General features: G+C 36.3%; 1 protein-coding gene across 2 annotated transcripts in view; it reads right to left on the bottom strand.

Moving 5' to 3' along the window:
• Positions 1-19,718, bottom strand: part of ksr2 (kinase suppressor of ras 2) — a 97,240-nt gene extending 77,522 nt beyond the window's left edge. Inside the window, exons 1-3 of one of the 2 annotated variants that reach the window (XM_062416986.1) lie at positions 19,545-19,718; positions 5,727-5,867; positions 4,677-4,831 (exon numbers count right to left, since the gene is read on the bottom strand). In XM_062416986.1, the coding sequence (XP_062272970.1) occupies positions 4,677-4,831; positions 5,727-5,867; positions 19,545-19,718 (470 nt within the window). The remainder of the gene's footprint in view (positions 1-4,676; positions 4,832-5,726; positions 5,868-19,544) is intronic. The other variant, XM_062416985.1, reaches the window with a different exon arrangement.
• Positions 19,719-22,635: the final 2,917 nt, after the last annotated feature.

The following is a 22,635-nucleotide window of genomic DNA, read 5'->3' as shown; positions in this document are numbered from 1 at the left end:
TGGACTGAATGCCATGTGCTTTCATGCTCTTTCACACGTTGTCACATCTACTTTATGATCTATGCTATGATACTTCCACACATTTGCATTTGTGTTTAGACTGAATGGAGGCAGTGTTTTTTGAGTGATTAGTTCTTTCACTTCATCATTGTTGGGTCTCTTTGTTTTAACAATTTTCTCACATTACTGATGTGAGATTTAGTTAGTGTCACGTCATGAGGTCCAGATTGGAACATTTGGCACTCATTGACTAGGAAAAAATATATACGTCAAATCCAAGAAACAAGAATCAGATTTTTTTTGGCTGCAGTGTGAACACAGTCAAAGTCTCAGACAGTGACAGCAAAAGAGAGCTGGTCTCTAGAGACGCCTGAAGCCTGACTGGTCTGAACCCAGCTGGACTGAGGCATGGGTGGCTGGGACCGCCTGACAGACTCTATCTGGGGACGCCTGCCTGCTTGCTTGCCTGCTTGTCTTTCTGAACAGCATCCGCCTCTATCCCCAATCAAACTGATGAGACAGAAAGATAGGAAGGAAGTTCAAGAAGCACACAGGAAGGCCAGCAACTCAAGCAAACAAACTGACAAACAAGCAGAGGGGCCAGCAGAGAGGTGTGAGCATTTTGAGAGAGAAGCTAAGTACCTGCAGCCTAACAAAGAGGCTCTAAGACTTTGTTTTCAACTATAAAGGCTTGTAAATTTTGATTCATCACATTACAAAAAATAAAAAAATATAAAGAAAAGCTTTGAAGAACTGCCAAGTTAAACCTCCTCTAATGAAACACCCTTTAATAAAGCAGTTTTGTTGAGGGCACATTAAAGAAAAACTACTCATCAAGTTAATTTGCTTAATTTTTCAGTGGCATCTTCCATCTGAAAGGACATCTGTTACAGAACACAGTGTGTGTGTGTGTGTGTGTGTGTGTGTGTGTGTGTGTGTGTGTGTGTGTGTGTGTGTGTGTGTGTGTGTGTGTGTGTGTGTGTGTGTGTGTGTGTGTGTGTGTTTGTGCGTGTGGGAGTAAAGGAGAAACAGATATGTTATCAAACGGGCTTACAAAAGGTTGTTACTGAACCTTACAACGCAGTTTTAGTGATGCTCTACTGCCCCCTTGTGGCTGGCTTGTATCATTGCAAAAACTGTAAGCGCAGAGACTAACAAAGTGTGGTCTGTGATGCCCCCTGGTGTGCAACCATGGGAAAAAAAGAAATGCACTAATGACGTCACAACAGTATGCAAAAAAGAAAGAAAAGAAAAAAAGGTAACAAAAAGGACCAAGCGATCATCTATGAATTCATTCTTCAGGAAAAAAAATAGAATGAAAACATTATACACTGAGAAAAACAACTAGTAACAACAAAAAGACAAGTTAATAGTTGATAGCTTTAGCACAACTTAATTGAGTTTCATCATTGCATTATCTACAACATAATTGCATTTTAGCCTTTATCTTTAATAAGCTTGTTAGTATATTTTATAACATGCTTCCCAGTGCATATTTACCAGTTTATAATCCACCACAGCCACAGAAACACTAAATCTAATAAAAAAAATTTAAAAAACATTGTAGCTCAACATGTTGCACATTAACACACATAGTTAATATTAAGTTATTTTAGGTTGCTAATCAGATAAAAACAACCTTGAAGGATGATTTAACATTAAAGCTGTTCTGGTTCTGCTCTTTACCCAAATGAAGACAATGATCTGTTGATGTGTTAATAAAACAATAAATATGTGTTAACATATTTTAAAATATACTAAAAAGCAAAAAGTGTAGTCAGTTTCACATGAGCCATTCGTGATTTTCTTTCTATATTATCACAGTGACACATGACTTCATAGAACAGAAATTCCAGTATAGTGCTGGGGGCACTATTTTTCAATACGTGACCTCTTGGGGGGGCAATTAACAAAACAGTAACTACAGAAAATCATGAAAAATGTCATGAAATATAAGAATTTGCATGATTTATTGAATTCAATTTAATCCTCAATTGAAGGAATTAATGTTTTCTGACTGAAATTATAAATTCAGTTTTTCATTTTGGTTACATCCTTTGAATTTTTGCCCTCCAACATAAAAAAAATACAATCCTCAAATGTCCAGATATAAAGACATAAATAGAGATATGACGTTACATATCACATAAAATAACATCTAACAGAGGTATTAGTTTAAAATTAGGTATTATATTCTTGTGACTCTGCTTTGTTTTTAGCAGGATGAGACACACCTGGGCCCAGCGTGCTTCAAGTATGAAGCCGGAGAAGCTGCCAGTTCAGACGCTCTCTTCTCTCCCCTTCACACTCCTGCACTGTTTATTTCTTTTTTCCTTTGTTCAATCCTCCAACACCTACACAGAACACACTCACTCATCCACCCTCTACATTACTGATCTTACAGACTCACCCCACCAATTTGTTATTTCTGTTTGTTCTGAGTACTTTCTTTAAAACAAATTTACTTTTAATATTTGAAATGCCTGTGTAGATTCTCTTTTTATGTCACAGACTACAGTAAGGTAGTTAGAAACAGTTTTTGGAGCTATACTGGTAATTTTATTTGGTTTGGTTAAAGTTGTTCCCTCTTATGGCACTAAACTGCACTTTTTTAATGTATATTATTGTGCAATATCAGTATTTCAGGTGTAATATTTCTTTCAGTTCAACTGTGCAATATATTATTTCACTTTAAAATCTATGCAATATCAATATCACAATCAGGTATATTATCATTGCACCAATAATCCTCTCAACATACTGTTACTATTTTTAATTTTCATTTCTTATTGTTCATATTGCTTGTTTGACTTACTTATTATTTATTGTTCTTTACTTATGCTCTTTCTAGTTTTGCTATATACTTTATAGTTTCCCCATTATGTCTTATCTTATTTTGGTGAGTTGTAGTAGTGCTGTTCCACTGTTTTTTTCCCCCTCTCTCGCAGTCTTTGTGAGTTTGACAATTTTGAATGAAATGCCTAATCAGTGGTATTGGTCTCTGGTGTGTTGGTACAACGCCCAGAGTTTGTGAATGAGGTTGTAGAAGTGTGCTACAGGGAGTCACTCTAAAATGGTTGCGTGTAAATATAGTTTGCAGATGTCTTTTGTCATTTTGTTGACAGTTGTAATGTTAGTTGTGGGTGTTTGAGCAAAGAAGAAGTTAGTCGGTTTCATCATATCTGCATGTACTGCAGTGATTTTTGAGGCACATAGCAGGTAATACTGGCACAATGTGGATAGTCAGAGTTTACACCCTGATTAGGCTTTAGAATGAGTTCCTGTTGGTATTCTTTGGATTAAACAAAGCTTACTTTTTCCATTTCTGTTGCAAACATGTTAATCTGAACAATCTCTATTCAGTGTTTGGAATTCTTTATACACCCCCATTAAACAGCAGTATTTCTCATATGTTGCGCAATATTAACATATTATTGATTTAATATTGATCTAATATTTATTATATTCTGATCATCAATCAAATGAGGTTTAATTTGTTGTTTTATCTGGGTTCTCATCCCTGTCAATTTCAATTTTCTGCAATGTTAGGGTGAGCCAATAGTGGTAGAGTTATTCATTTATTCATTATAAATGATAGGTTCCCAAACAGAAATAATCAAATCCTGCCACTCTCTGCTCTGCATCTCATCTCATCATATAAATCTTAAAATCCCTCACAACAAATCTACTTTTTTGCATTCATGTATCAGGTGTTATAAAGTTACTGGCTTTGGCTCAGTAACTATAAATTGTAAATATTTTAACTTCAAACCATTTTTCAAGCAGTACTGTTGGTTTTTACTTTGATTTCATTTTTTCTAAGCAGATATTGATTTTGATGCATTTTTTGGTTTTATATCACAGTTTGACAGCTTGCTTCTCTAAATAACATGACTGCATGTAATACACAAAACAATTGAAAGCATGTGTACTTGGGACTTTCAACATTGCTCAAGCATTTACCTAATGTAAAAAAATTAGTAAGGAAAGATGTGTGGAAATCAAATACGGAGGACAAGTGTTCTTCTAAATAAAAAACTTTTTTAATGTGAAATTGATTATTTTAAACATTAAAGAAGTTGCAGTTCAGCTGGTTATTCTCAAGTGTCAAAAGCATCCTTAAATACACCAGAAGAAATTATCATTAGGTTGCCATTGGTGTCATTATGACACCAATGGCAACCAAGGAAACTCATCTAGTTTAATCCCTCTCTCCTTTACATATTGCATCACATTAAATGCTGCAATTAATTTTCACACAGTATGAAAAACATCTTTCACTGAGCAACATCATCACCAACAATAAATATGAGGTTTTATTTTGTTTTTGTCAAAAATGTCACCCCACTGGGTTATCCCCCACTTATAGTAAATCACCTGGGAAAAATGAGCTCTTTGCTATCAAGAAATCCCTCAAAAACACAACATCTTACACACTTTATTAGTAGGTTCATATTCATAAATTACTTTAATAAAAATATGTCTCTGTTAGCTTGATCAGCAGATCATTTCAAGCTAATTTCTAACTGAGTTTCAAACGGTTGGAGAAATGCAATTTACACACAGGCACTAAATGGTGATTACTCAATAGGACACAAGTATTTTCATCTAAGGACATTTTATGGGTGTACACAGGTGTTTCTGTGTCCTCATCTCTGTGTGTTTTGCTGAAACACTTACCGAGCTGGTGGGCCTTTCTGAGGCAGGAGAGGGAGGCGTTTAGTCTGGCACACTCCTCTTCATTGGCACCAAACTTCTGCAGCAGCTCACACACCTGATCCTCACTCATCTCCAGCAGGCCCTCCAGAGTCATCTCGCCTGGGCTCATCTCCTGCAGAACACACACAATGACGTGCAAATACAGATAAACACACATCATTAAGACTGCCTACTAATAAATGAAAACGCTTGGTTTTCAGTTAAAGATGCACCGAAAAATATTTCAGCTACACATGACAACAAAACTTATTCAGTGAGAGATTATAGACTGTATAAAAACTCATACACAGTGTTTGTGTCCCATATCATAAGCCCATAGGTCTCCAAAAAAGGGGTTTTAAAGCTCTAAAGCCACAATATTTGTCACTTGAGACAGAAAGTCTTTGATTAATGGAAGGAGACACATGAAAATGAAGTAAACATGCCCAAAGATATGCTATATACTATATAAATATACTAAATATTTTTTATACTAGCATTGTTAACTTGACACAAAGACACAAATTAAAGGAAGTAAAATCAACTTTTAAATGATAAACTTCTCGTGGAAAAAAATTATTTGAATGGAGTTTTTTGTTAATCCAGCATTTAATGGCCATTAGAGCAGCAGCTTAATACACTAACAACGCCCTAAACATCCATGGCTATGGTAACTGCTGCTTGAAAAGGAGAAAACAAAAATGAAAGAGACACAAAAGTCCAGTGATACACTGAACCTCTGGGTTTAATTAGAGGAAGAAACTGAACTGAAATTAAACACAAACCTCAGAAACATCACGCTCATATGCCAGGCAGTAATCACTTCATACCATAAAATGTCAAAGTGTGAGTGCTCAACCCTGACTGATGTTTAGCCTGGTCGTATTCTGTTAATTTGTTGTTAAAAATATATATATCAGATACCAGATGTGTCATTTAAACAAACATTTAAAAGCCACCTGTTATGATTAGTCGGGATTTACAAAAAAAAGAAAACAAACTGGGTCTGGGCAGCATTTATGTTTTACCTGTGTGACCTCTTTTCTCAAGTTGACGATGCGGAACCAGTGGCCGAGGCGAGGGAAGTCCTCCAGCTCGGCACTTCGCTCCTCTAAGGCCACTTTGCACTTACAGGACAGCTGGCGGCTGAAGTACTTTACGAGCTTCCCCTGGGAAGGAGAGGGACAAACACAGTGAGGGAGAGCTCCAAAAGAAATAGGGTTAGGGTTACATAATGTGTTCTTTAATACTCACTAAACCTTTTCTATTTTTATATTTTCCCTTTTTTTTATTTATATTTAGGTTTATTGACAACACTGACACTCTGATGTAACTTTTGTAAATGAGTTAAGTAACTATTATAGAAAAATTGCAAAAATGTACTGATTTCATTTTTTAAAAATGTTCAAGTTTTCCCTGTTTTATATTACTGTAAATTAATATTTGTATTTCAGGCAGTTGTTTCAACAAAATAAACTATTTAAAGACATTAGCTAGAACTTATATATTATTATAGAGATATTGTGATGGACATTTCTCAGAGTTTTATGGACCAAATGATTAATAAAGTAATTGGTAAATGAAGTGATAATAAATAGAACAATCAGGGGGTTTTTTGCCCTAAGAATTTGCAAACACATAACTATCTAAGCACTACAGCATGAAATGTGTTAGTGTAAGTCTTCACTCAAATCAACAAATGTCTCTTTGTTGACTGTACCTGTACTTTTTTTTTTTATCACAGGCAAGACTGACCATAAACACAAACCCTGTAATGGTAAAGATGATGCACAAAGGTAGGTACTGAGTCCTATCGATGAAAAATATTGTTTTAACTTTAATGCTGTTCTCCACAGAAAACAAATTGCAACTCACATAAATCAACAAAAGAATATATAGTATCTTATTAGTATAATATAATATCTTCTTTTTCTTTTTTTGTCTTCTGTCAGTAACTCAAAAAGCCCCAAAGGTCAAAGTGGGTTGAGGTAAGACTTGAAGATAAAGGAAAGATATCCACCATGCTAATAACATACGGTACAGTTAATGTCCTGATAGACAGTAGTGAGCAGCGATAGTCTCACAGTCGGAGCTGTCACTCAAATCCCTTGATAGCCTGGATAAATAAATGTTACCTCTCTTAAACTCCTGTGAGGATGTAGCCTGACCTGAGTAGCTAGGAAGGTGGTGGGAGGCAGACTCAGACTCTTGTTTGAATGAGTAAAAAACTGATAAAAAAAAAAAAAAAGTGTGTCCAAAAAACAAAAAGAATACAAGCAATCAAAAGTTAACCGGGCTAACTCAAGATACACAAACTAAGACATGATCACATGAACACAACTACACCATCATCCTCTGAATCCTGCACTAAATCTCCTTTCGCCCATTAAATAGACCCTCCACTCTATTAGGCCGACCCATTTCTATTGTAGGGGTGTCCTCTCCCTTTTACCAACTGGCACTTAACAATGCTACTTGTATCAGTCAACGCTAATTACCACATATAATTCATAGAATAATCCTCGTAAACCTAAAACAAGAATAAATCATGTCAACACTAATCCAAAAATTTAACTAAATAAAATAAATCCCCTCCATACTTAATGCAACCCACTGACATCACTGATGATGTCACCAGTGTATAAATACAGGAAGTACTTTGGCGCTTCTTTTTGATTGTTGAGCATGTGGTGGGTATAGTGAGTAACAAAGAAAGATAGACAATGCTTAACTTATGAAACTCAGAACTAAACCAATAAACAATTACTAAAATTAATACATGTCTGTGTTTTATTTTAACCAAAAGCTTGCTGGAATGTGAATTTTAACAAAATATAATGCAAAACACAAACAAACCCAGAATAGTATGTGTCTGCAAATGATAACTGATAAACTAATGGTTCAACAAACAATAAACAAGCATAATTAAATGATTAAGAAAGCTGGTGTTGATGGTGAAAACGGGGAAAAATGGTCCGTTTCGCCCACTTTGTCACAATGCCACTGCGTAAGATCACTTAACGCTTGTTCACTCCAGTGGAACATTTCAGTGGTTATTGGCTGAAAGCTGTGGTTATACTGGGAAAGTTGTCAGACTGACCCACATGAAGGTAAACATCAATAGCAATATCAGCTGTTAAACTGGTAGGACACACTCTTGCACTACATGATTTGGGGCTATTCTTGTAGCTCCTGAAAGGATTGCTTAAAGCCACAAATATATTACAACCACTAGGTTTCTAGGATCAGTGGCTTTACGGGTTAAATTGTTTATTATTTGGACAGTCTAATAGTTTAAGGACCCCAGATGTGACCCATGTGACCATAAGCATCAACTCTGCTTAAGAATTCATGAGCAAGACGAAGTTTTTGAACATCAAAAAAGATGTTACAAGATGTTACAAGAGTACTTGTTGAATGACCTCATCTTTATTTGATCCTAAAAATTGACTCAAACACATCCTCTTTGAAATCACAAATCACTTTGCACTTAACTTGTACTGCCTGAGTCTGTATGTTTTCTTGCTGTATGTTGGCTGTTTTTGTGAGTAGGTGACATTCAATTTCCCCTCCACCGGATTAATAAAGTACTTCTTATCTTATCTTATCTTACAAAAAAACATTATCAAAGGTTTTTTATAACTTCATTGATTCTGGCATTTTATCTTTCAAGTGTGTATTTGTGTATGTGTAGGTGTGTATGTATGTACACTCACCGAGCACTTTTTATAGGAACACCCATGCAAGCTAATGCAATCCAATACAACAGCTCTGCCATATATTCTACTTTATGTTTACTAATTGAGGTTGTATTGGATGGTGGTTGTGCATTATACTGAAAATTGTTCCTAATATTTTGTCCACCCTGTTAACATACATGACGGGGGCAAAATATTTTAAGATAATTATATTATAAAATGTATATTATATAAGCTTTAATATCAATATTTTAATTCAATAATTATTCTATGTTCTAACACACTAGATGACTGCTATATAAATAAACTTTATTATTGTTAACATTGTTATAAAGAACTCCTCGAGCATTAAAAGACATGAACACTATCGTCTCTATTTTTCTCTTGAATGTAACTTTTTTGCTCCTGTCATGACTACCTTTGAACCAGGTCTTGACTCAAACTTGACCAGACTTGTATTATTTATATTTGTATTGTATCTGGAAAGGATCGTTATTATTTATGTAGTCATAATCAATTCTTCTTGTAATGTCATTTCTGACATAATCAAAATGAACAATTGTGTTTTCAACACATTTAAATCCTCTTCGTTTAAAGAAGTTAATAAATAATTATTTTCTATTTGATACGTTTTGTATTTAGTAAAACTATTTCCCTCAGGTTTTATAAGCCCAGAGGATCATTCACATGCACACTAATAATTAACCTGATTATCACAGTATTACATCCTCAATGTAACCATAACCCTAATATGACCTTTTGAGTTACTCAACCTTTCAAATATGATGCTGTGTTCACATTTTGCTTCAATTTAAATTCATGCATTAACGTGTGCTTGTGCAGGTCAAAGATGTTTCCTGGTGAGCAGCAGTGAAAGAGGGCGGACTACAAAAGACATTTCATGATGGACCAAAGAAATGAAATGGAAAAAGATGACAGCAGGAAACAAATTATGAGTGAATGAATCCGTTGTTGAATGAATCCATAAGAACACAGGCTTTTATCAAACTATCACTACAGTGTGATTATTTGAATGTGTCAGTAATTATTAACAGCTACATGTATAAGGCACAACGTTTTCATGCAATATGTGTTTTTCCTTTTAATTAACTGACAGGTTTTCACACAGTTTTATTGATGATCACTTACTAGTAGCTTATACAATATTTTTTACAAAATGATGTCCCATTTCTTGTACTTTAGGTTAAAAAAAATGTATTTTTGCATAAAAATGTTCTTTTATAACCTAGCAAACAATAATTACTCACATTTTTATACTTCTCATCACAGTGCACTCTCTGATACATCATTATTTATTTTTCGTCAATTTAATTCGTAATTCTTGGTGAACATGTGCTTCTTAGAAAAAAGTAAACACTGTTTGCTTACTACAGCTGTTTTTCTTTTTTCTTTCAATTACAGAAACATATATTTCTGTTTAGTCTGTGATTTTGGAATCCATATGCTTTAATGCTGTTTCATCTCTCTATCTCTGTAGCGACAGAATAGTTATGATCAGTGCTGGGATTAACAACATTTCCTTGTAGTCATTATTCATTATGTCTCGCTTTCAGTAAAAATCAACCTGTGTCAAACAGCTGACGACCTCTGACGGCGTAAACCTTTCATCACACACAAGAGAGCCTTTAGTTAAAGTGTATTAAACACTGATTTGTCATAAGCTTGAGCGTTTGTATATAAATCAATGAAATATATGCAATAAAATATATGACCACTATTGCTACCCAAGTCTTTTAACATATTGTTGTGGAGTGTGTAATGTCTGTAGTCTACATTTCACTGTGACTGGAAACTTTCAGTTCTTTTGACTCGTGTCTCATTGAAGTGAGCAATTCATGTGAGGTGTTTAGTTTTAGCTCCGTAAGAGTGTACTTAAGCCCCACACCATGACAAACAGGGCATACAGTCAATATCTTCATAGTTAATTTTGAGTTGGAACAATAGGTCTGATTGAAAACGATGGTAAAATAAGGTCCAGGTCCACAGTGGGTGACGTAATGCTTGAAAAATTAAATGATGATGCATGTGGATGGCCCCATTTCAAACATACACCTACAAAATGACTGCTAGAAATTAGACAGTGCTGGCCTACATCAGTGCTTACAAAAGTAGAAACCAGTGGGGGAGGGACTAGCAAGTCACCTCTGAATGCAGAAAACCCAAGAGCAGCTGCCCACGGCTGCTAACGTTCTGCCTGATAAGGTGACTGCTCAGCATACACCTACAGAGAGAGACACATTTACCCTGGCTAAATGTGCTGTCTCAAGCTACACATTTAATTAGAGCCTGTCCTCCCAAGAAAAAACACCCTATAGATCATTATTTCGGTCACCAAAAACGATCTATAGTTTCGCTTGTGTGACAGACGCCATCTAGTGGCTGTTGTAATTATGACGTGGAGAAGTGACGCGGTGCGGATGGCTACTATATAAAGTGACTTCCTTATTAGAAGGACGCTAGTTGGGTGGATGGTTAGATAGTTATTTAGATGGCAGTAATAAGAAGTGGACTCAGCTACAGGAGACCACTGTTAGCTTCATGTTTCTATCGTTTTTAAGTGTACAGATAAAAAAATGTGTTTCTGTTAAGCTCACGGAATAAATTCAACATCATAGGGTGAGTGTGAGACAGACAGGGAAAAGACAGAAGCAATCAGAACCTCTATATTTCTCAAAAAGTTACCCAAATTATTTTTAAGCGTCACCCAAATGTCAAACTTCTGCCTGCTAAAGCCAGGCATTTAACATTTATCAAGCTGCCTAACTCAATTTGCCAACATTAACACTATGGCCAAAAGCGGCACTCTTATTTACCACAGTACAAGTGACTCCAAATTGTCTACTTTCAGACCAAAAATAGACATAGAAATGTATTTAAAAGTTTATCTGAAGCTAATATGAGGCTTCAGTCATCCAAATGAGTCAAATCAAGTAGATATCTTTCAACATTACGCCCTTTTTAGTGCCAAAGTCCCTCTTATTGTTAGTGAATAACTGTCCAAGTAAAGACACAAAAAGGGAATTTGATGCTAAAAGACTGCAAATGTGGCATATATCCACTTAATATGACTAACTCAAGACTGCTGAAGCCTCACATAAGCTTCAGATAAACCTTTAGATGCACTTTTGCACAAAATGACTGTACTATGTGGATACACTGCGGATTTTGGCCCGCATCACTTACACTGAAAGCACATTTGAAGGGGATCTTTTAATAGCCAGTATGAACAGGAGGAATGATTACAGCAAGGAAAACCTCTTACAGTGTTCATATGGGCAACCGACTGTTTTAAGACAGACTTGAACATTGTAAACCTACCCTTTATCATGCAAAGCAATATGACAGTTAAAGTATAAGGGAAAGGAGAGAGAGTAGCTCAAATTTGGAGTTTATTTAGTTGAAGTGTATTTTTGAAAATACATTAAATTTGGAGGGTTTGTTTTGTGTTGCAGGAGATAACGATATGTCCAGTTGCCCCAATTTTATTTCAGTTCCTGACATTAAATGTAAAATAACCACCAAACCAAAAACCACACTGCTGTCCTAAAGCTGCAGTCAGAGCAGATTTGGCACGGCAAACTTCACTCACATGCTGTGGCGAAAGGCAGAAAGGACTGAACATCCTGTACTGTGCAGGTGCACGAGCATAAGCTGCTGGAGCTAACAGGCTAACAAAAGCATTTCACAAGCTGAAAATTATCCTTGATTTTTTAACACTTTATTATCTTTACCTTCTGTCACTGTGCTTGCACTCACTACCAGCCAGGCAGCATCCTGCCAGTACCGCTGCTTGTATTCTTTTTTCCTTCCAGTTTCAAACAAAACAAGAGACAGTCAATATTCACTACACAAGAAGTCAATCTCGTCCTGTCTCTCATACTGGTCTGACATTGGTTAGCATCAAAGTTTAATAGATTAAACTCCAGATTTAGATTCAACGTCCACATTTAACTGAGCTGGAACCATACTTTACATTTAGTCTATGGACAAAAGTAATAGACAAAAAAAAAAATAACACTACAGTTTTAGTGCAGTTACAGAGCCTCAAACCTAAATCATAGTCATTTTTTATTTTTTATTTATTTAAAAGTAGCTAAAGATTTAGGTTTAAAGGCAACTCCGCTGATTCTTACTGGTTGCATTGTATCTATAAAGATAATGTAAAGTTTTAAGAATAAGAGGAAGAATGTACATGAAAGTTTTCATGGTTCCCCCAAATTCCAAGGCAGGAGTAAGAAGTCCAGCTGAAATCAAATTTAATCACACTTTAAAATCGTATATAGATGTATCTGTTATAGTTTTGTATTATTAGAATGAAGAAAAAAGGCCTGGAGAAATATAATTAATTTTCCTTTTCAATTCAGGCGGCTGGGGGCGCATGTTGGAGACTGTCTGATAGACATTAGCGAGCAATCTACTAGTGCTATATTATATCTGCAGAATAGAGAAAGTAAACAAACTGCTGTATTTACAGGTAATGGACAGGCAATGTGTCACAAACAGGGATTTTAAAGACATTTTCAGGTATGTCTATAGTCTAATGTGTTTCTAACCTGCTAACTGATATTAGCGGTGAACTTTTCTATGGTGAACGTTTGTTTGGTCACTCCTTCAATAAGCCCTGGTGCAGGACAAGACGTGTGTTCATGATGGTAAGTTAGATAAGAAGGAGACTTTGGCAGGAGAGCTAATGTGGGTTGTTGTTGAGAGTCTGTGGCTCTTGTTTTGTGTAGCAGGATGCTGTCAGGCTCAGTGTAAGCTGGAGAAATAACATTTCCAGCTTATATAATGAGAGGGCGGAACAGTGTTTATTCAAAATTATGTAAAACTAGGGGACACAATCATAAAATCAAATATCTAAAATAGAAATAATCTAAAATTGTGGTCCCTGATTTTTCTCTCAAAGGTGAATACAGGATAGGAAGTGATTTAGAGAGCAGATCTTTATGTTGTAGTAGACCAAAAAAGACTATTTAATTTAAGTTGGACTTTAAACCTTAACTACTGTATGGACATGAAACCTGTAACCTGTTGATGCTATCTTTAGATGATAAAAAAAGATGATTTAGTTAGTACTGTGGTCACTGAAGCCATTAAAACACCAACATTTCCAGCTTTATATCCCTACAATCAAGATGTGCAATAACTGAGTCTTTACTCAATTTATTATTTATATTTATTAGGAAATAGAATTACATTTGTTTTGCCTTTAAATAGGTGAAGTCCAGTTATTTACACGCTCTCTGCATTGACACATTCATAATTAAATCATTAAGGCCAAAGATCTTAACTCTTGGGAATTCTACATGTCATGCTCCTCAGATATATTAACATCAATGATCACACAACACAACCTCTGTCTTCAAAATAATGTGTGGACATTGAAAATAAATGGGCAAAACAGTTTGAATACTTCACCAGTACTTCATGTTTTTCTACAAATAAAGACTTATGCCATTTTAAAATTTTAAAATATGTTATAATCACTACTAATCACTACTTAAATCATTACTTAAGTTCAAAGGGGTTGGTGGGGTTTTACAGGCATTGTAACTGGATGTGACAACAAAACAAGTATATTTAGACAGATATATACAGGATACATATAGTATTGCTATGACAATAAGGTGCATTAATGCCCATGGATGTCTGAATTGAGTGTTCTAAATATAAACACCTATATAATCTATACAATATATACTGATATCTGAATAATATAATATGATCACATCAGTATATACCCAAAATATGAATCTGAAAACAGATGTGATGGGCAGTGTAATGAATAACAAAATAGATGTCTAAGTGAGCGGTCTGTCTTTACTGTCACAGTGAAATGAATTTCCTAAAATTATGGCGTGCTCCTTTAAGCATATTCTTGAAGTAGGTACGCCTACTGTATATGGTGCTATTCCCATTTGAGACATGAGCTAAATCGACACATAGACCCACACTTGGGCAGGACAACCTGGAACAGTTCATTAATGCACAGCTGACTCCGCATCCACAACAGCTTAGAGGTCTGATCTCTACAAACTTCACTTTCCTGCATTAGAAATGTATAGCAACATGATGAGCATAATAAATGGTCATTCAATGATCTGCAAAAGTTAGTAAAACTTGTGGGTTTAACTGAACAAAGTCACAACTATGAGTCATGTGACTTTGTATACACTTTAAAACTGTAATTCCTCTATTGGTAGTACTCAAATTTAGCATACTTAACTACTACATACTAAAGGAATTATCAAGCAAGCAGATGGAAAAAGAACAAGGTAGAAGAAACCCCAAGCCTGAGCAGAAGCACTCTCACTGTACTGATGTATGATAGATGGGTGATGGGTCTTAAATAAAACTATTATTCATTAAAACAGTATTCAAACACTTGAAGAGAACTCATAAAACTGATCTTGTACATTTTAGCATCCTGGAAAAATCTTTAAGTTTTGTCACACTTTGCAAATTATCAGTCACAACAGATTACACAGAGGTAGACCAGGAAAACCATTACAATGAAAAGTACCTCTAAAACTCTCAAAACAGAAGTTTTGGCCAAAAAGAGCCAAAACTTTAAAAAGTAGACAGATAGAAACATTCGTTCAGCTGGTGTCACTAGTTAAGCCTTCAGTGCAGTATGTTTCACAACAAGTGCTCAATCATCTACCAGCATTTGAAACTATTTACGTAGCTTTCCGAAACATCTAGTCCCAAACTAATGCTCACCTTACACAGCGATTTGCCAGGGTACAAGATTTGAACTTTTCTCTTCAGCTTCCCTCTGCCCACAACTACTTCTGTCACTTTTGAAAAGATGTTGAACAAACCATGAATGCCTTTGAGGAGAGACTGTCCAAAAGTCTGCACCCTCATCGCTATTTTTACAATTACGACTCAAAGCATCAACACTACAAAACTACTGCTATACACACTTTTGCCTTTAAATATGGCCAGACGACATTTTGTACAACCTACAGTTTGTTCTGAGCCTACTGAACCTTTAACCTTCTGGTCGGACTGTTTTTATAGGCTTTGATCTATCTAGGTCTGAGTAGAAATATATCAATATATCAGGGTTTTAAATCTGAACCAAAAAAACCCAGCTGATGCTACATTTCCTGTCCAAATATACATTTTAAAGCCTATTCCCATCGCATACACTTGAATATGTATGAGTAACAATGCTTGTTTTGGACTGTCTACCATTTCTGTAATATGAAATACATAATTGGATGACATGTCATGCTCTATCATGTGTCTGCATCTCTATGAAAGCCTAAAAAAAACAACAACAACCCATCATTCATCATGTGCGTTGATCATTCCAGTGTATCCAAGGGATACAGACGACAGTGCATAATCATATTAATGGAAACCACTATTAGCATTTCATCCAGGTAATGATATAGGCTGCTATTTTTGGTAAAGCTTTTGGCTAAGGCAAGGTCAGTGCTCAATTCCTCTAACAGATTGTGTCTGAGGCTCAATCTGGGCCCTTTAGGTTAATAATAGAGATGGAAAACAGATGTCGTAGAGGAATCTCCCATACACCGTTCTCAATAAAGATCAGGTTAACGAGAGAGGCTTTGCGTATGACTGACGTCATTGTGATCCTGATCAAAACCCCTGGTGGACAACTCATTTGTCGTTGAGGCAATAAGAGGACTGTCATCCTGAAAGGCTCTGCAACTCAGAGGATTTGAGGAAGATTAGACGGTTCTCAGGGGTAACTCCTTTGTTGCACTCGTGAATTAACTGTCAAGTGTGTGTTTTCCTTTGTTCTCATTCATATCTCATACTTATTATCTAATAATTATTATTATATGATGGTGTCAAGAGTTGTTTTACCTTTGAGTTGATTTAATTAGTACAGAAGAATATCTCACAAAACTAATAATTATAAACAACAAATAAACTGATATGCAGTTCTATTCAGACCAAGTTTCTACAGTAGGCAAGGCTGTACAGTATTATGTATCAGATTCCAGGTATTGATAAAATGTGTTTAACAAGGATTGTAGCCTAAATTTAACAATAGAAGAATTGCAGCACACAACAGTACATGACTACCAAAATATCTTACTCTGGCCTGAACTGATGATGGTGTTCCTCTTCCTTTCTTTTTTTTTCTAGTGAGAATACACTTAATAAAATAAAAAAAGCCTGTTCATTAATAATTAAAAAAACTACTTTTCACACAGGTATTGTGAAAAGTGCTACAGCATGTTTGTCACTGTATTTAACTTCACCAAACTTTGCAGTTGAAACAGGTGAAGTTCATTCATCGTTGCTGCTATTTGAAGCTTTTAGACTGTTAGACTCTTCTAAAAACAAATCTATGTCATCTTTATGAATTTCTATGCATTTTCTATCCTTATGATATACTTAGGTGTCTCTGAATATCTAATGGGTGAATTTCTAATAAGTTTAATAGTTTAATAGATTACTTTCGATGGTGAATCACGTGGATGCAAAAATAGCAAGACTAACCTACAGCAAGCACTGAAGTTGTGTATTTGACTATTTAAAGCTGCAATAATCCATTTTCATTTGAATAGGTCCTAACTGCATTTCATTCAAAGTGGGTCCCTTACAAACCTACAGAAAATTGTCATACAACTCAGATCCCTTCAGCCCTTCATCCTCTTTTACCACATTTTTTTGGTTTAACAACCCACAAACTCACGCAGTGATAAACCTGCATCACCTGAAGAGACATATACGTTTCTTTTAGGAGTCGACAAAGACAGCTAAAAGAGCTAAAGAGAAAGTTTAGGTGGCCAACAACAACTTCAAATTAATTCTAATGTTGCTCTGTGTCTGCTGAATGTGTAAATCTGTAACTGTTTGCTAACACTTAAAATAGGCCTAAGTGTGAAGTTCTCCTGCTCCCAAGTGGCTGCAGAATTAAATGGTATTTTTCTCGATAAGCCATGCCACAGGACCCATATATTACCAGTCAAAGGTTTGGACACATTTTCCCATTCCTTTGAATGAGAAATTGTGTCTGAACTTTTGACTGGTACTGTGCTTGAAAAACAGAAAAGAAAAAAAAGTCTTCTGCTACTTTTAGTAAAACACGTTGTTTGGGTTTACTTAGCAAAATGCTAGTGAGGTTCAACTGAAGCAACTGAAGTATTAATAGCATTCAAGTGTATGTTAAGTCTATTGTCAAATTACTACAAGCATGTACACATAGTCAGTCTGAACTTCATTTGCTTTGGCTGCACAGAAGAGGGCTTTTTTGGTTAGCAGGTAATTTGCATCCAATAACATGGAAGATCATTCTAGCTTTGTTTACGCTGTAGAGGCAACAAAAGCATATTAATAATAAAGTGAAATGTATTTTTCTACTAAGGAAGTGTTGCAGTGTCACTTTAAAGAGCTACAGAGTGAAGCCAGATGTTCTTCTATTGATGTGTGACTAAAACACTCTTAGTGCATTATACTCCATGCCTACGGTCCAATAGATCAGATAAACAGATAAACAATGACTGTTTTGGAACCTGTATTGTTGCATTTCTTTCTTGTATTACTGCCCTCTACAGTTGTTTAACACATCAAAACAGCCTACAGCACCAATAGTGTTAAAAACTCTGCAAGGGACCTTTAACTTCATGGTTCACAAGGTAAGAAATCAAATATTAATTTGCAGGACATTAAATAAACCCTCAACCCTAAAAAGAACAACACACTATCAGGCTGGTGCTGATTTACCCCTAAGAGCTGTCAGCCCTGCAGCACAAAGATGTGAAACAAACCATACAGATATGTATACGCACATGCTGAAAATTTATGCCTCAGATGTTATGATTTCAAACTTTTTTTTAAAAGTTACATTATAAGCCTCTCTTTTATCCATTTTTACCAAAATGTAATATCATGTTAAAATGTACCCACTTAGTTTAAAAAAATCTATGCACAAATATCTACAAATACTGTTAATATGTCGTAACATGAAAATAATACTTCTCTAATGTTACACACAAATACTCCAGTACCCAGAATGCCTTGCAAAGCATTTAGGGAATACAGTGAACATGCCTGTTCATTGCTGGCAGCACATTTTTACTTCGTATTGGTTGTCTCTCTTCTTCTTAGATCACTACATCCCTGTTCCCTGTCTGTAAAACACTTAACTTTTGTATAAAGAAAAACATCTGATATTTCTCTATATTTTATAATTTACTATAGCCCATATTCCTTCAGGTTTGGGGTTAGTGTGGGACACTCACAAGTGACTGCACTTTATGGTATTTTTATGTAATATCTCAATTATATTCCCCCTGGGACTTAAAGTGTGTTGATGGCACACACACAGATACTCAGTGGTGACTTTATGGCGACCTTATCGGACTTAATGGTATTTGTTTTAATCTCCTGAGGCATCAATAACATTCTTACAGGTCCTTAATGCTGTGCTGTGTCTGCGCTGCTCAATAGTGAGTTTTCAGTGACCTTATCGCACTTTATGGCATTTTTTATGTCCTGTAACAGCCTGTCAACTGGTGAGGGGTTGGATTATAAGTGGTCTAAAAAAAAACCCCACAAAAAACCCCATATCTCAAAAAAACCACAACACCGAGGTATGGCCATTACGTAACGCAATTTATGGAATACCCCACAGGTCAATTAAGTGGATAACGATATTTTGTAACAAATTCAGTTATCTCCTCGCCTTGCATAACGGCAGGGGCCTGGATGCGCTGCGAGGACAGATGCGCAGGCTGGCATAATGGATTGTAAACACGGGCTGCCTGTAGGCCTCGGCTGCCTCAGATATCACTCTGATGGAGAAGAACCACCTTCTCTCTCTCCGCCACCTGCAGAATGCGCAAGTCTATAACAGCCCACTGCAGCCCCGTATAGCCTCTTGATTTATTGCACTGCACAAAACAGATAGGCACTGAGCTTTAGCAGAAACATCTTTGCACATCAATGCAATGACAGCAAGAAGAAAATAAAAAAGACAGCAGTTTTTTATCGTTGGAAAGTGAGCAGTGAGGGGGGAATATGCACAGGCCTCCATGCATGTAAAGAAATAACCGACGGTGACAGCCCCCCGTATTGATTTAGATGAAGATGCACAGCAGATATTCAGTCATTCCCACTCTCAGAGGGGTTGCTTACCTCCAGCGTTCGTATCTCTTTTTGTGTCAAGTCGTTGGATGTGGCACATTTGGTCCGTAAACCCTCCAAACTAGAAATGCTTATGTCTATCATATTTTGCACCAACTCGCACTGCTGCAAGGCTTTCTGCAAACTAAGATGCTGCTCCTCGCTTTTTGTCATCTCCTCGTTCATAGTTTTGCGAGCGGTGGTCGTTATTTTCCCCTTTTGCACTTTGAAAAAAAAACAAAAAACAAAAAAACAAACAAACCAAAACCCACCCACCCCCCCCTGCAAAGAAAAAAAAAAAAAAAAAAAAGAAGATAAGAATAATTCAGAAAAGAAACGTGGAGAAGCCCACGAAACGGAGCAACCTGCAAAACGCCATGAAACGAGATGCTGTGGGTTTACAGACGGGGTTTGAGCCGAGAGAGAGTCGATTCCATTGCAACAACAGTCCTCCTAGTTCCTGCTGGTTCATCAAAGGTGTCTCTGCTTGCAGGCTAAATCAAACACAATATGAAGATACCAAGCAGGACTGCACGGTTCGCCACAGCATCCATTGGGTGCCCCCCTCTCGTTTCAAATGGATGTTTTAAAAAAAGAAAAAGAGAGCGAGAGAGAGAGAGAGAGAGAGAGAGAGAGAGAGAGAGAGAGAGAGAGAGAGAGAGAGAGAGAGAGAGAGAAGCTGTTCAGCGCATCACAAGCAGACGTATCAGAGGGGGAAGCCTGGTGGTTTTTAAAGGTGCTGATGTGTGGACTGGATGCAGGTACTCCCTGTCTCCCTTGCCAGCAGCTGCATCCCGGTTCGCTCCCACCACACCGACATGTTTCCTGTCAATCAAACCCACAGCAACAGCATCGCATCGCCCAGGCGCCGCCGTAAGGAGACGATCTCGCGAGATCTGCGCGCCAAGTGCAGCGATGATGGCGCTCACTGCTTCAGTCTCCAGGCTTGGACGAGGAGCAATACTTTTTCACATGTTTGGACTGGAGGAAAGATCCGGGGGCTATGTTAGTGTTTAATGATGAGATATGTATATTGACATACAGTACACCTACACACACACTCACCTGCATCCTACACACACCTGACATCTATTTATAGGCTAGTATTAGGTTCTTAAGTCATTTTGTCTTCACTTTTCATCCCATATAATGTTTTCATTGAGAAGCTATTTAGAAAACAATAAAGAGATCTTGGCATGATCAAAACCAAGAACTACAAAACAAGATTACGTAGTTAAAAAAATAAAATAAATGGCAAATATCAAATTATAATGCCTAATTGAAATGTTCTACATATTCCTAGCTATTAGGTTCCTAACCTGGGGAAAGGCCCCCTCCAAGGGACCATAAGACAAAATGACTCAAGAGGAATACATTTTTAAAAAATCTATTTCTATAACACTAAATTGTGTTTACATATTCTCACTTTTTTATTGGGCTTATATTCTTTTTAAATATTGGATATTTTCACAATATCAGACCACTAAAAAGTGAAAAATCACTCTTGAACTGCTCATAAATGTCATGGCAGTAATTAATGGTGATAATAGTCACTCAGTAGACACTGCCTCGTTTTACAAACTCAACAAGCCAAAAGGGTTGAGAACCACTTCTAAATTATTGGGTAAAACTCCAAATGCTAATGCAAATACATTGCACCTTTTAGGCATGTTGATATTTGATTGTTATCACAGTGTTGTTCTAAGAAAATATTCTCCATATTACTAAAAAATATCAATTTGAAATACTGTAATGAACTATTGACATCATGAAAAATTATCCCAAAGTCAGTAAAGAAATGCGTGACACTGTCTTTGTCTCTCATCAAAAAGCTAAAAGCAAAATCTGATGCAAATGATCTGAAACTCATAAGAGGATAACATGTAGGACCTGCTGCATCTGAAATCACACACTGCACATTAAGAGATAAAAACACCAATCCAAAACAAACTCAAAGACTTTGAAGACCTTTGGATTAAGGAGGTCCTCTTGTGTTTTGTGCATTTGACAAATTGACATGATTTAAATTGCGCTGCCAAAAAGATAATATTGGAGAAAAAGGTCATGTCAGTTTTGGGCTGTGCCAACAACCAAAGACACAAATGTCACTTTCTTAATATTTATCCATATGCATTTTGATTTTTCACACAAAATACACATTTCGGTTAAGAGAAGAATGAATCTTAAATTTAAGCATAATTAAAGTTAATCTTAAAATCAGAGTAATCCTCGACCGGATCTCACAATCACTACTGTAAAGGCTAGTAAGTGGAATAATATTATTTTGGAGGCTTGTGTGTATAATTTAAATCCCCACAATGAATCTTAGGTTAAATTATTGAATGAAAAAATAACTTCTCCAGACTACCGCTACCTCCTCTTATTCATTGTCCTCTGTATTCCAGTCAGAAAAAACAAAATCAAATCATATTATATCATATTGTTCTGTTCAATTATGTAATGCAAGTGTATTGTGGTATATAGTGTCTGTGCTGCAGTGGAAAGTAAACACTGAATGCCTAAATATGTCCAAAAATACTTGGCATTTACTTACTTTTACACAATAGGACACACACTGTTCATATTGTCAGATACACTTTTGGTATGGTAGCTTTGAGTTTCATTATGACTGAAAAGTGCAGTACAAATTAAAAGTGTTATTATTATCATAACAGTGATGATTTATTCCTGGTCTTGTACACCTTTATCAAATCACTATGGGGCTCACCCATGACAACTTACTTTCTACAGTAGGTTGGAGGAAGGGATCCCAGCAGAGAGGGGTCATAACTGTTCGCAGCGATGTCATCTCCCATGAGGCAGGGGGGAACAGTGATAGGACATTTTTATGACATTTTCTCTGTGTCACCTGCAGAGACTTCAGCCAGCATTGTGTCCAACAAAGCTGCAAAGACTGCATGCTAAAGGGAAAGAGAACAGCATACTGAAACGAGTCTTATAAACTCAATTTTAACAGCATTAAATCAGAATCAGAACAAGGTTTATTGCCGCCAAGAAGGTAACAAACCTTGAAATTTGCCATGATGTTGTGATGCTTATAGCAATATCGATCAATCAACAATCAAACTTTATTTGTAAAGCA

Source organism: Scomber scombrus, chromosome 4 (assembly GCF_963691925.1).
Source record: "Scomber scombrus chromosome 4, fScoSco1.1, whole genome shotgun sequence".
NCBI lineage: Eukaryota > Metazoa > Chordata > Actinopteri > Scombriformes > Scombridae > Scomber > Scomber scombrus.
Note: the sequence above shows the minus strand (reverse complement) of the source record. Positions and strands in the feature narration are given on the sequence as shown.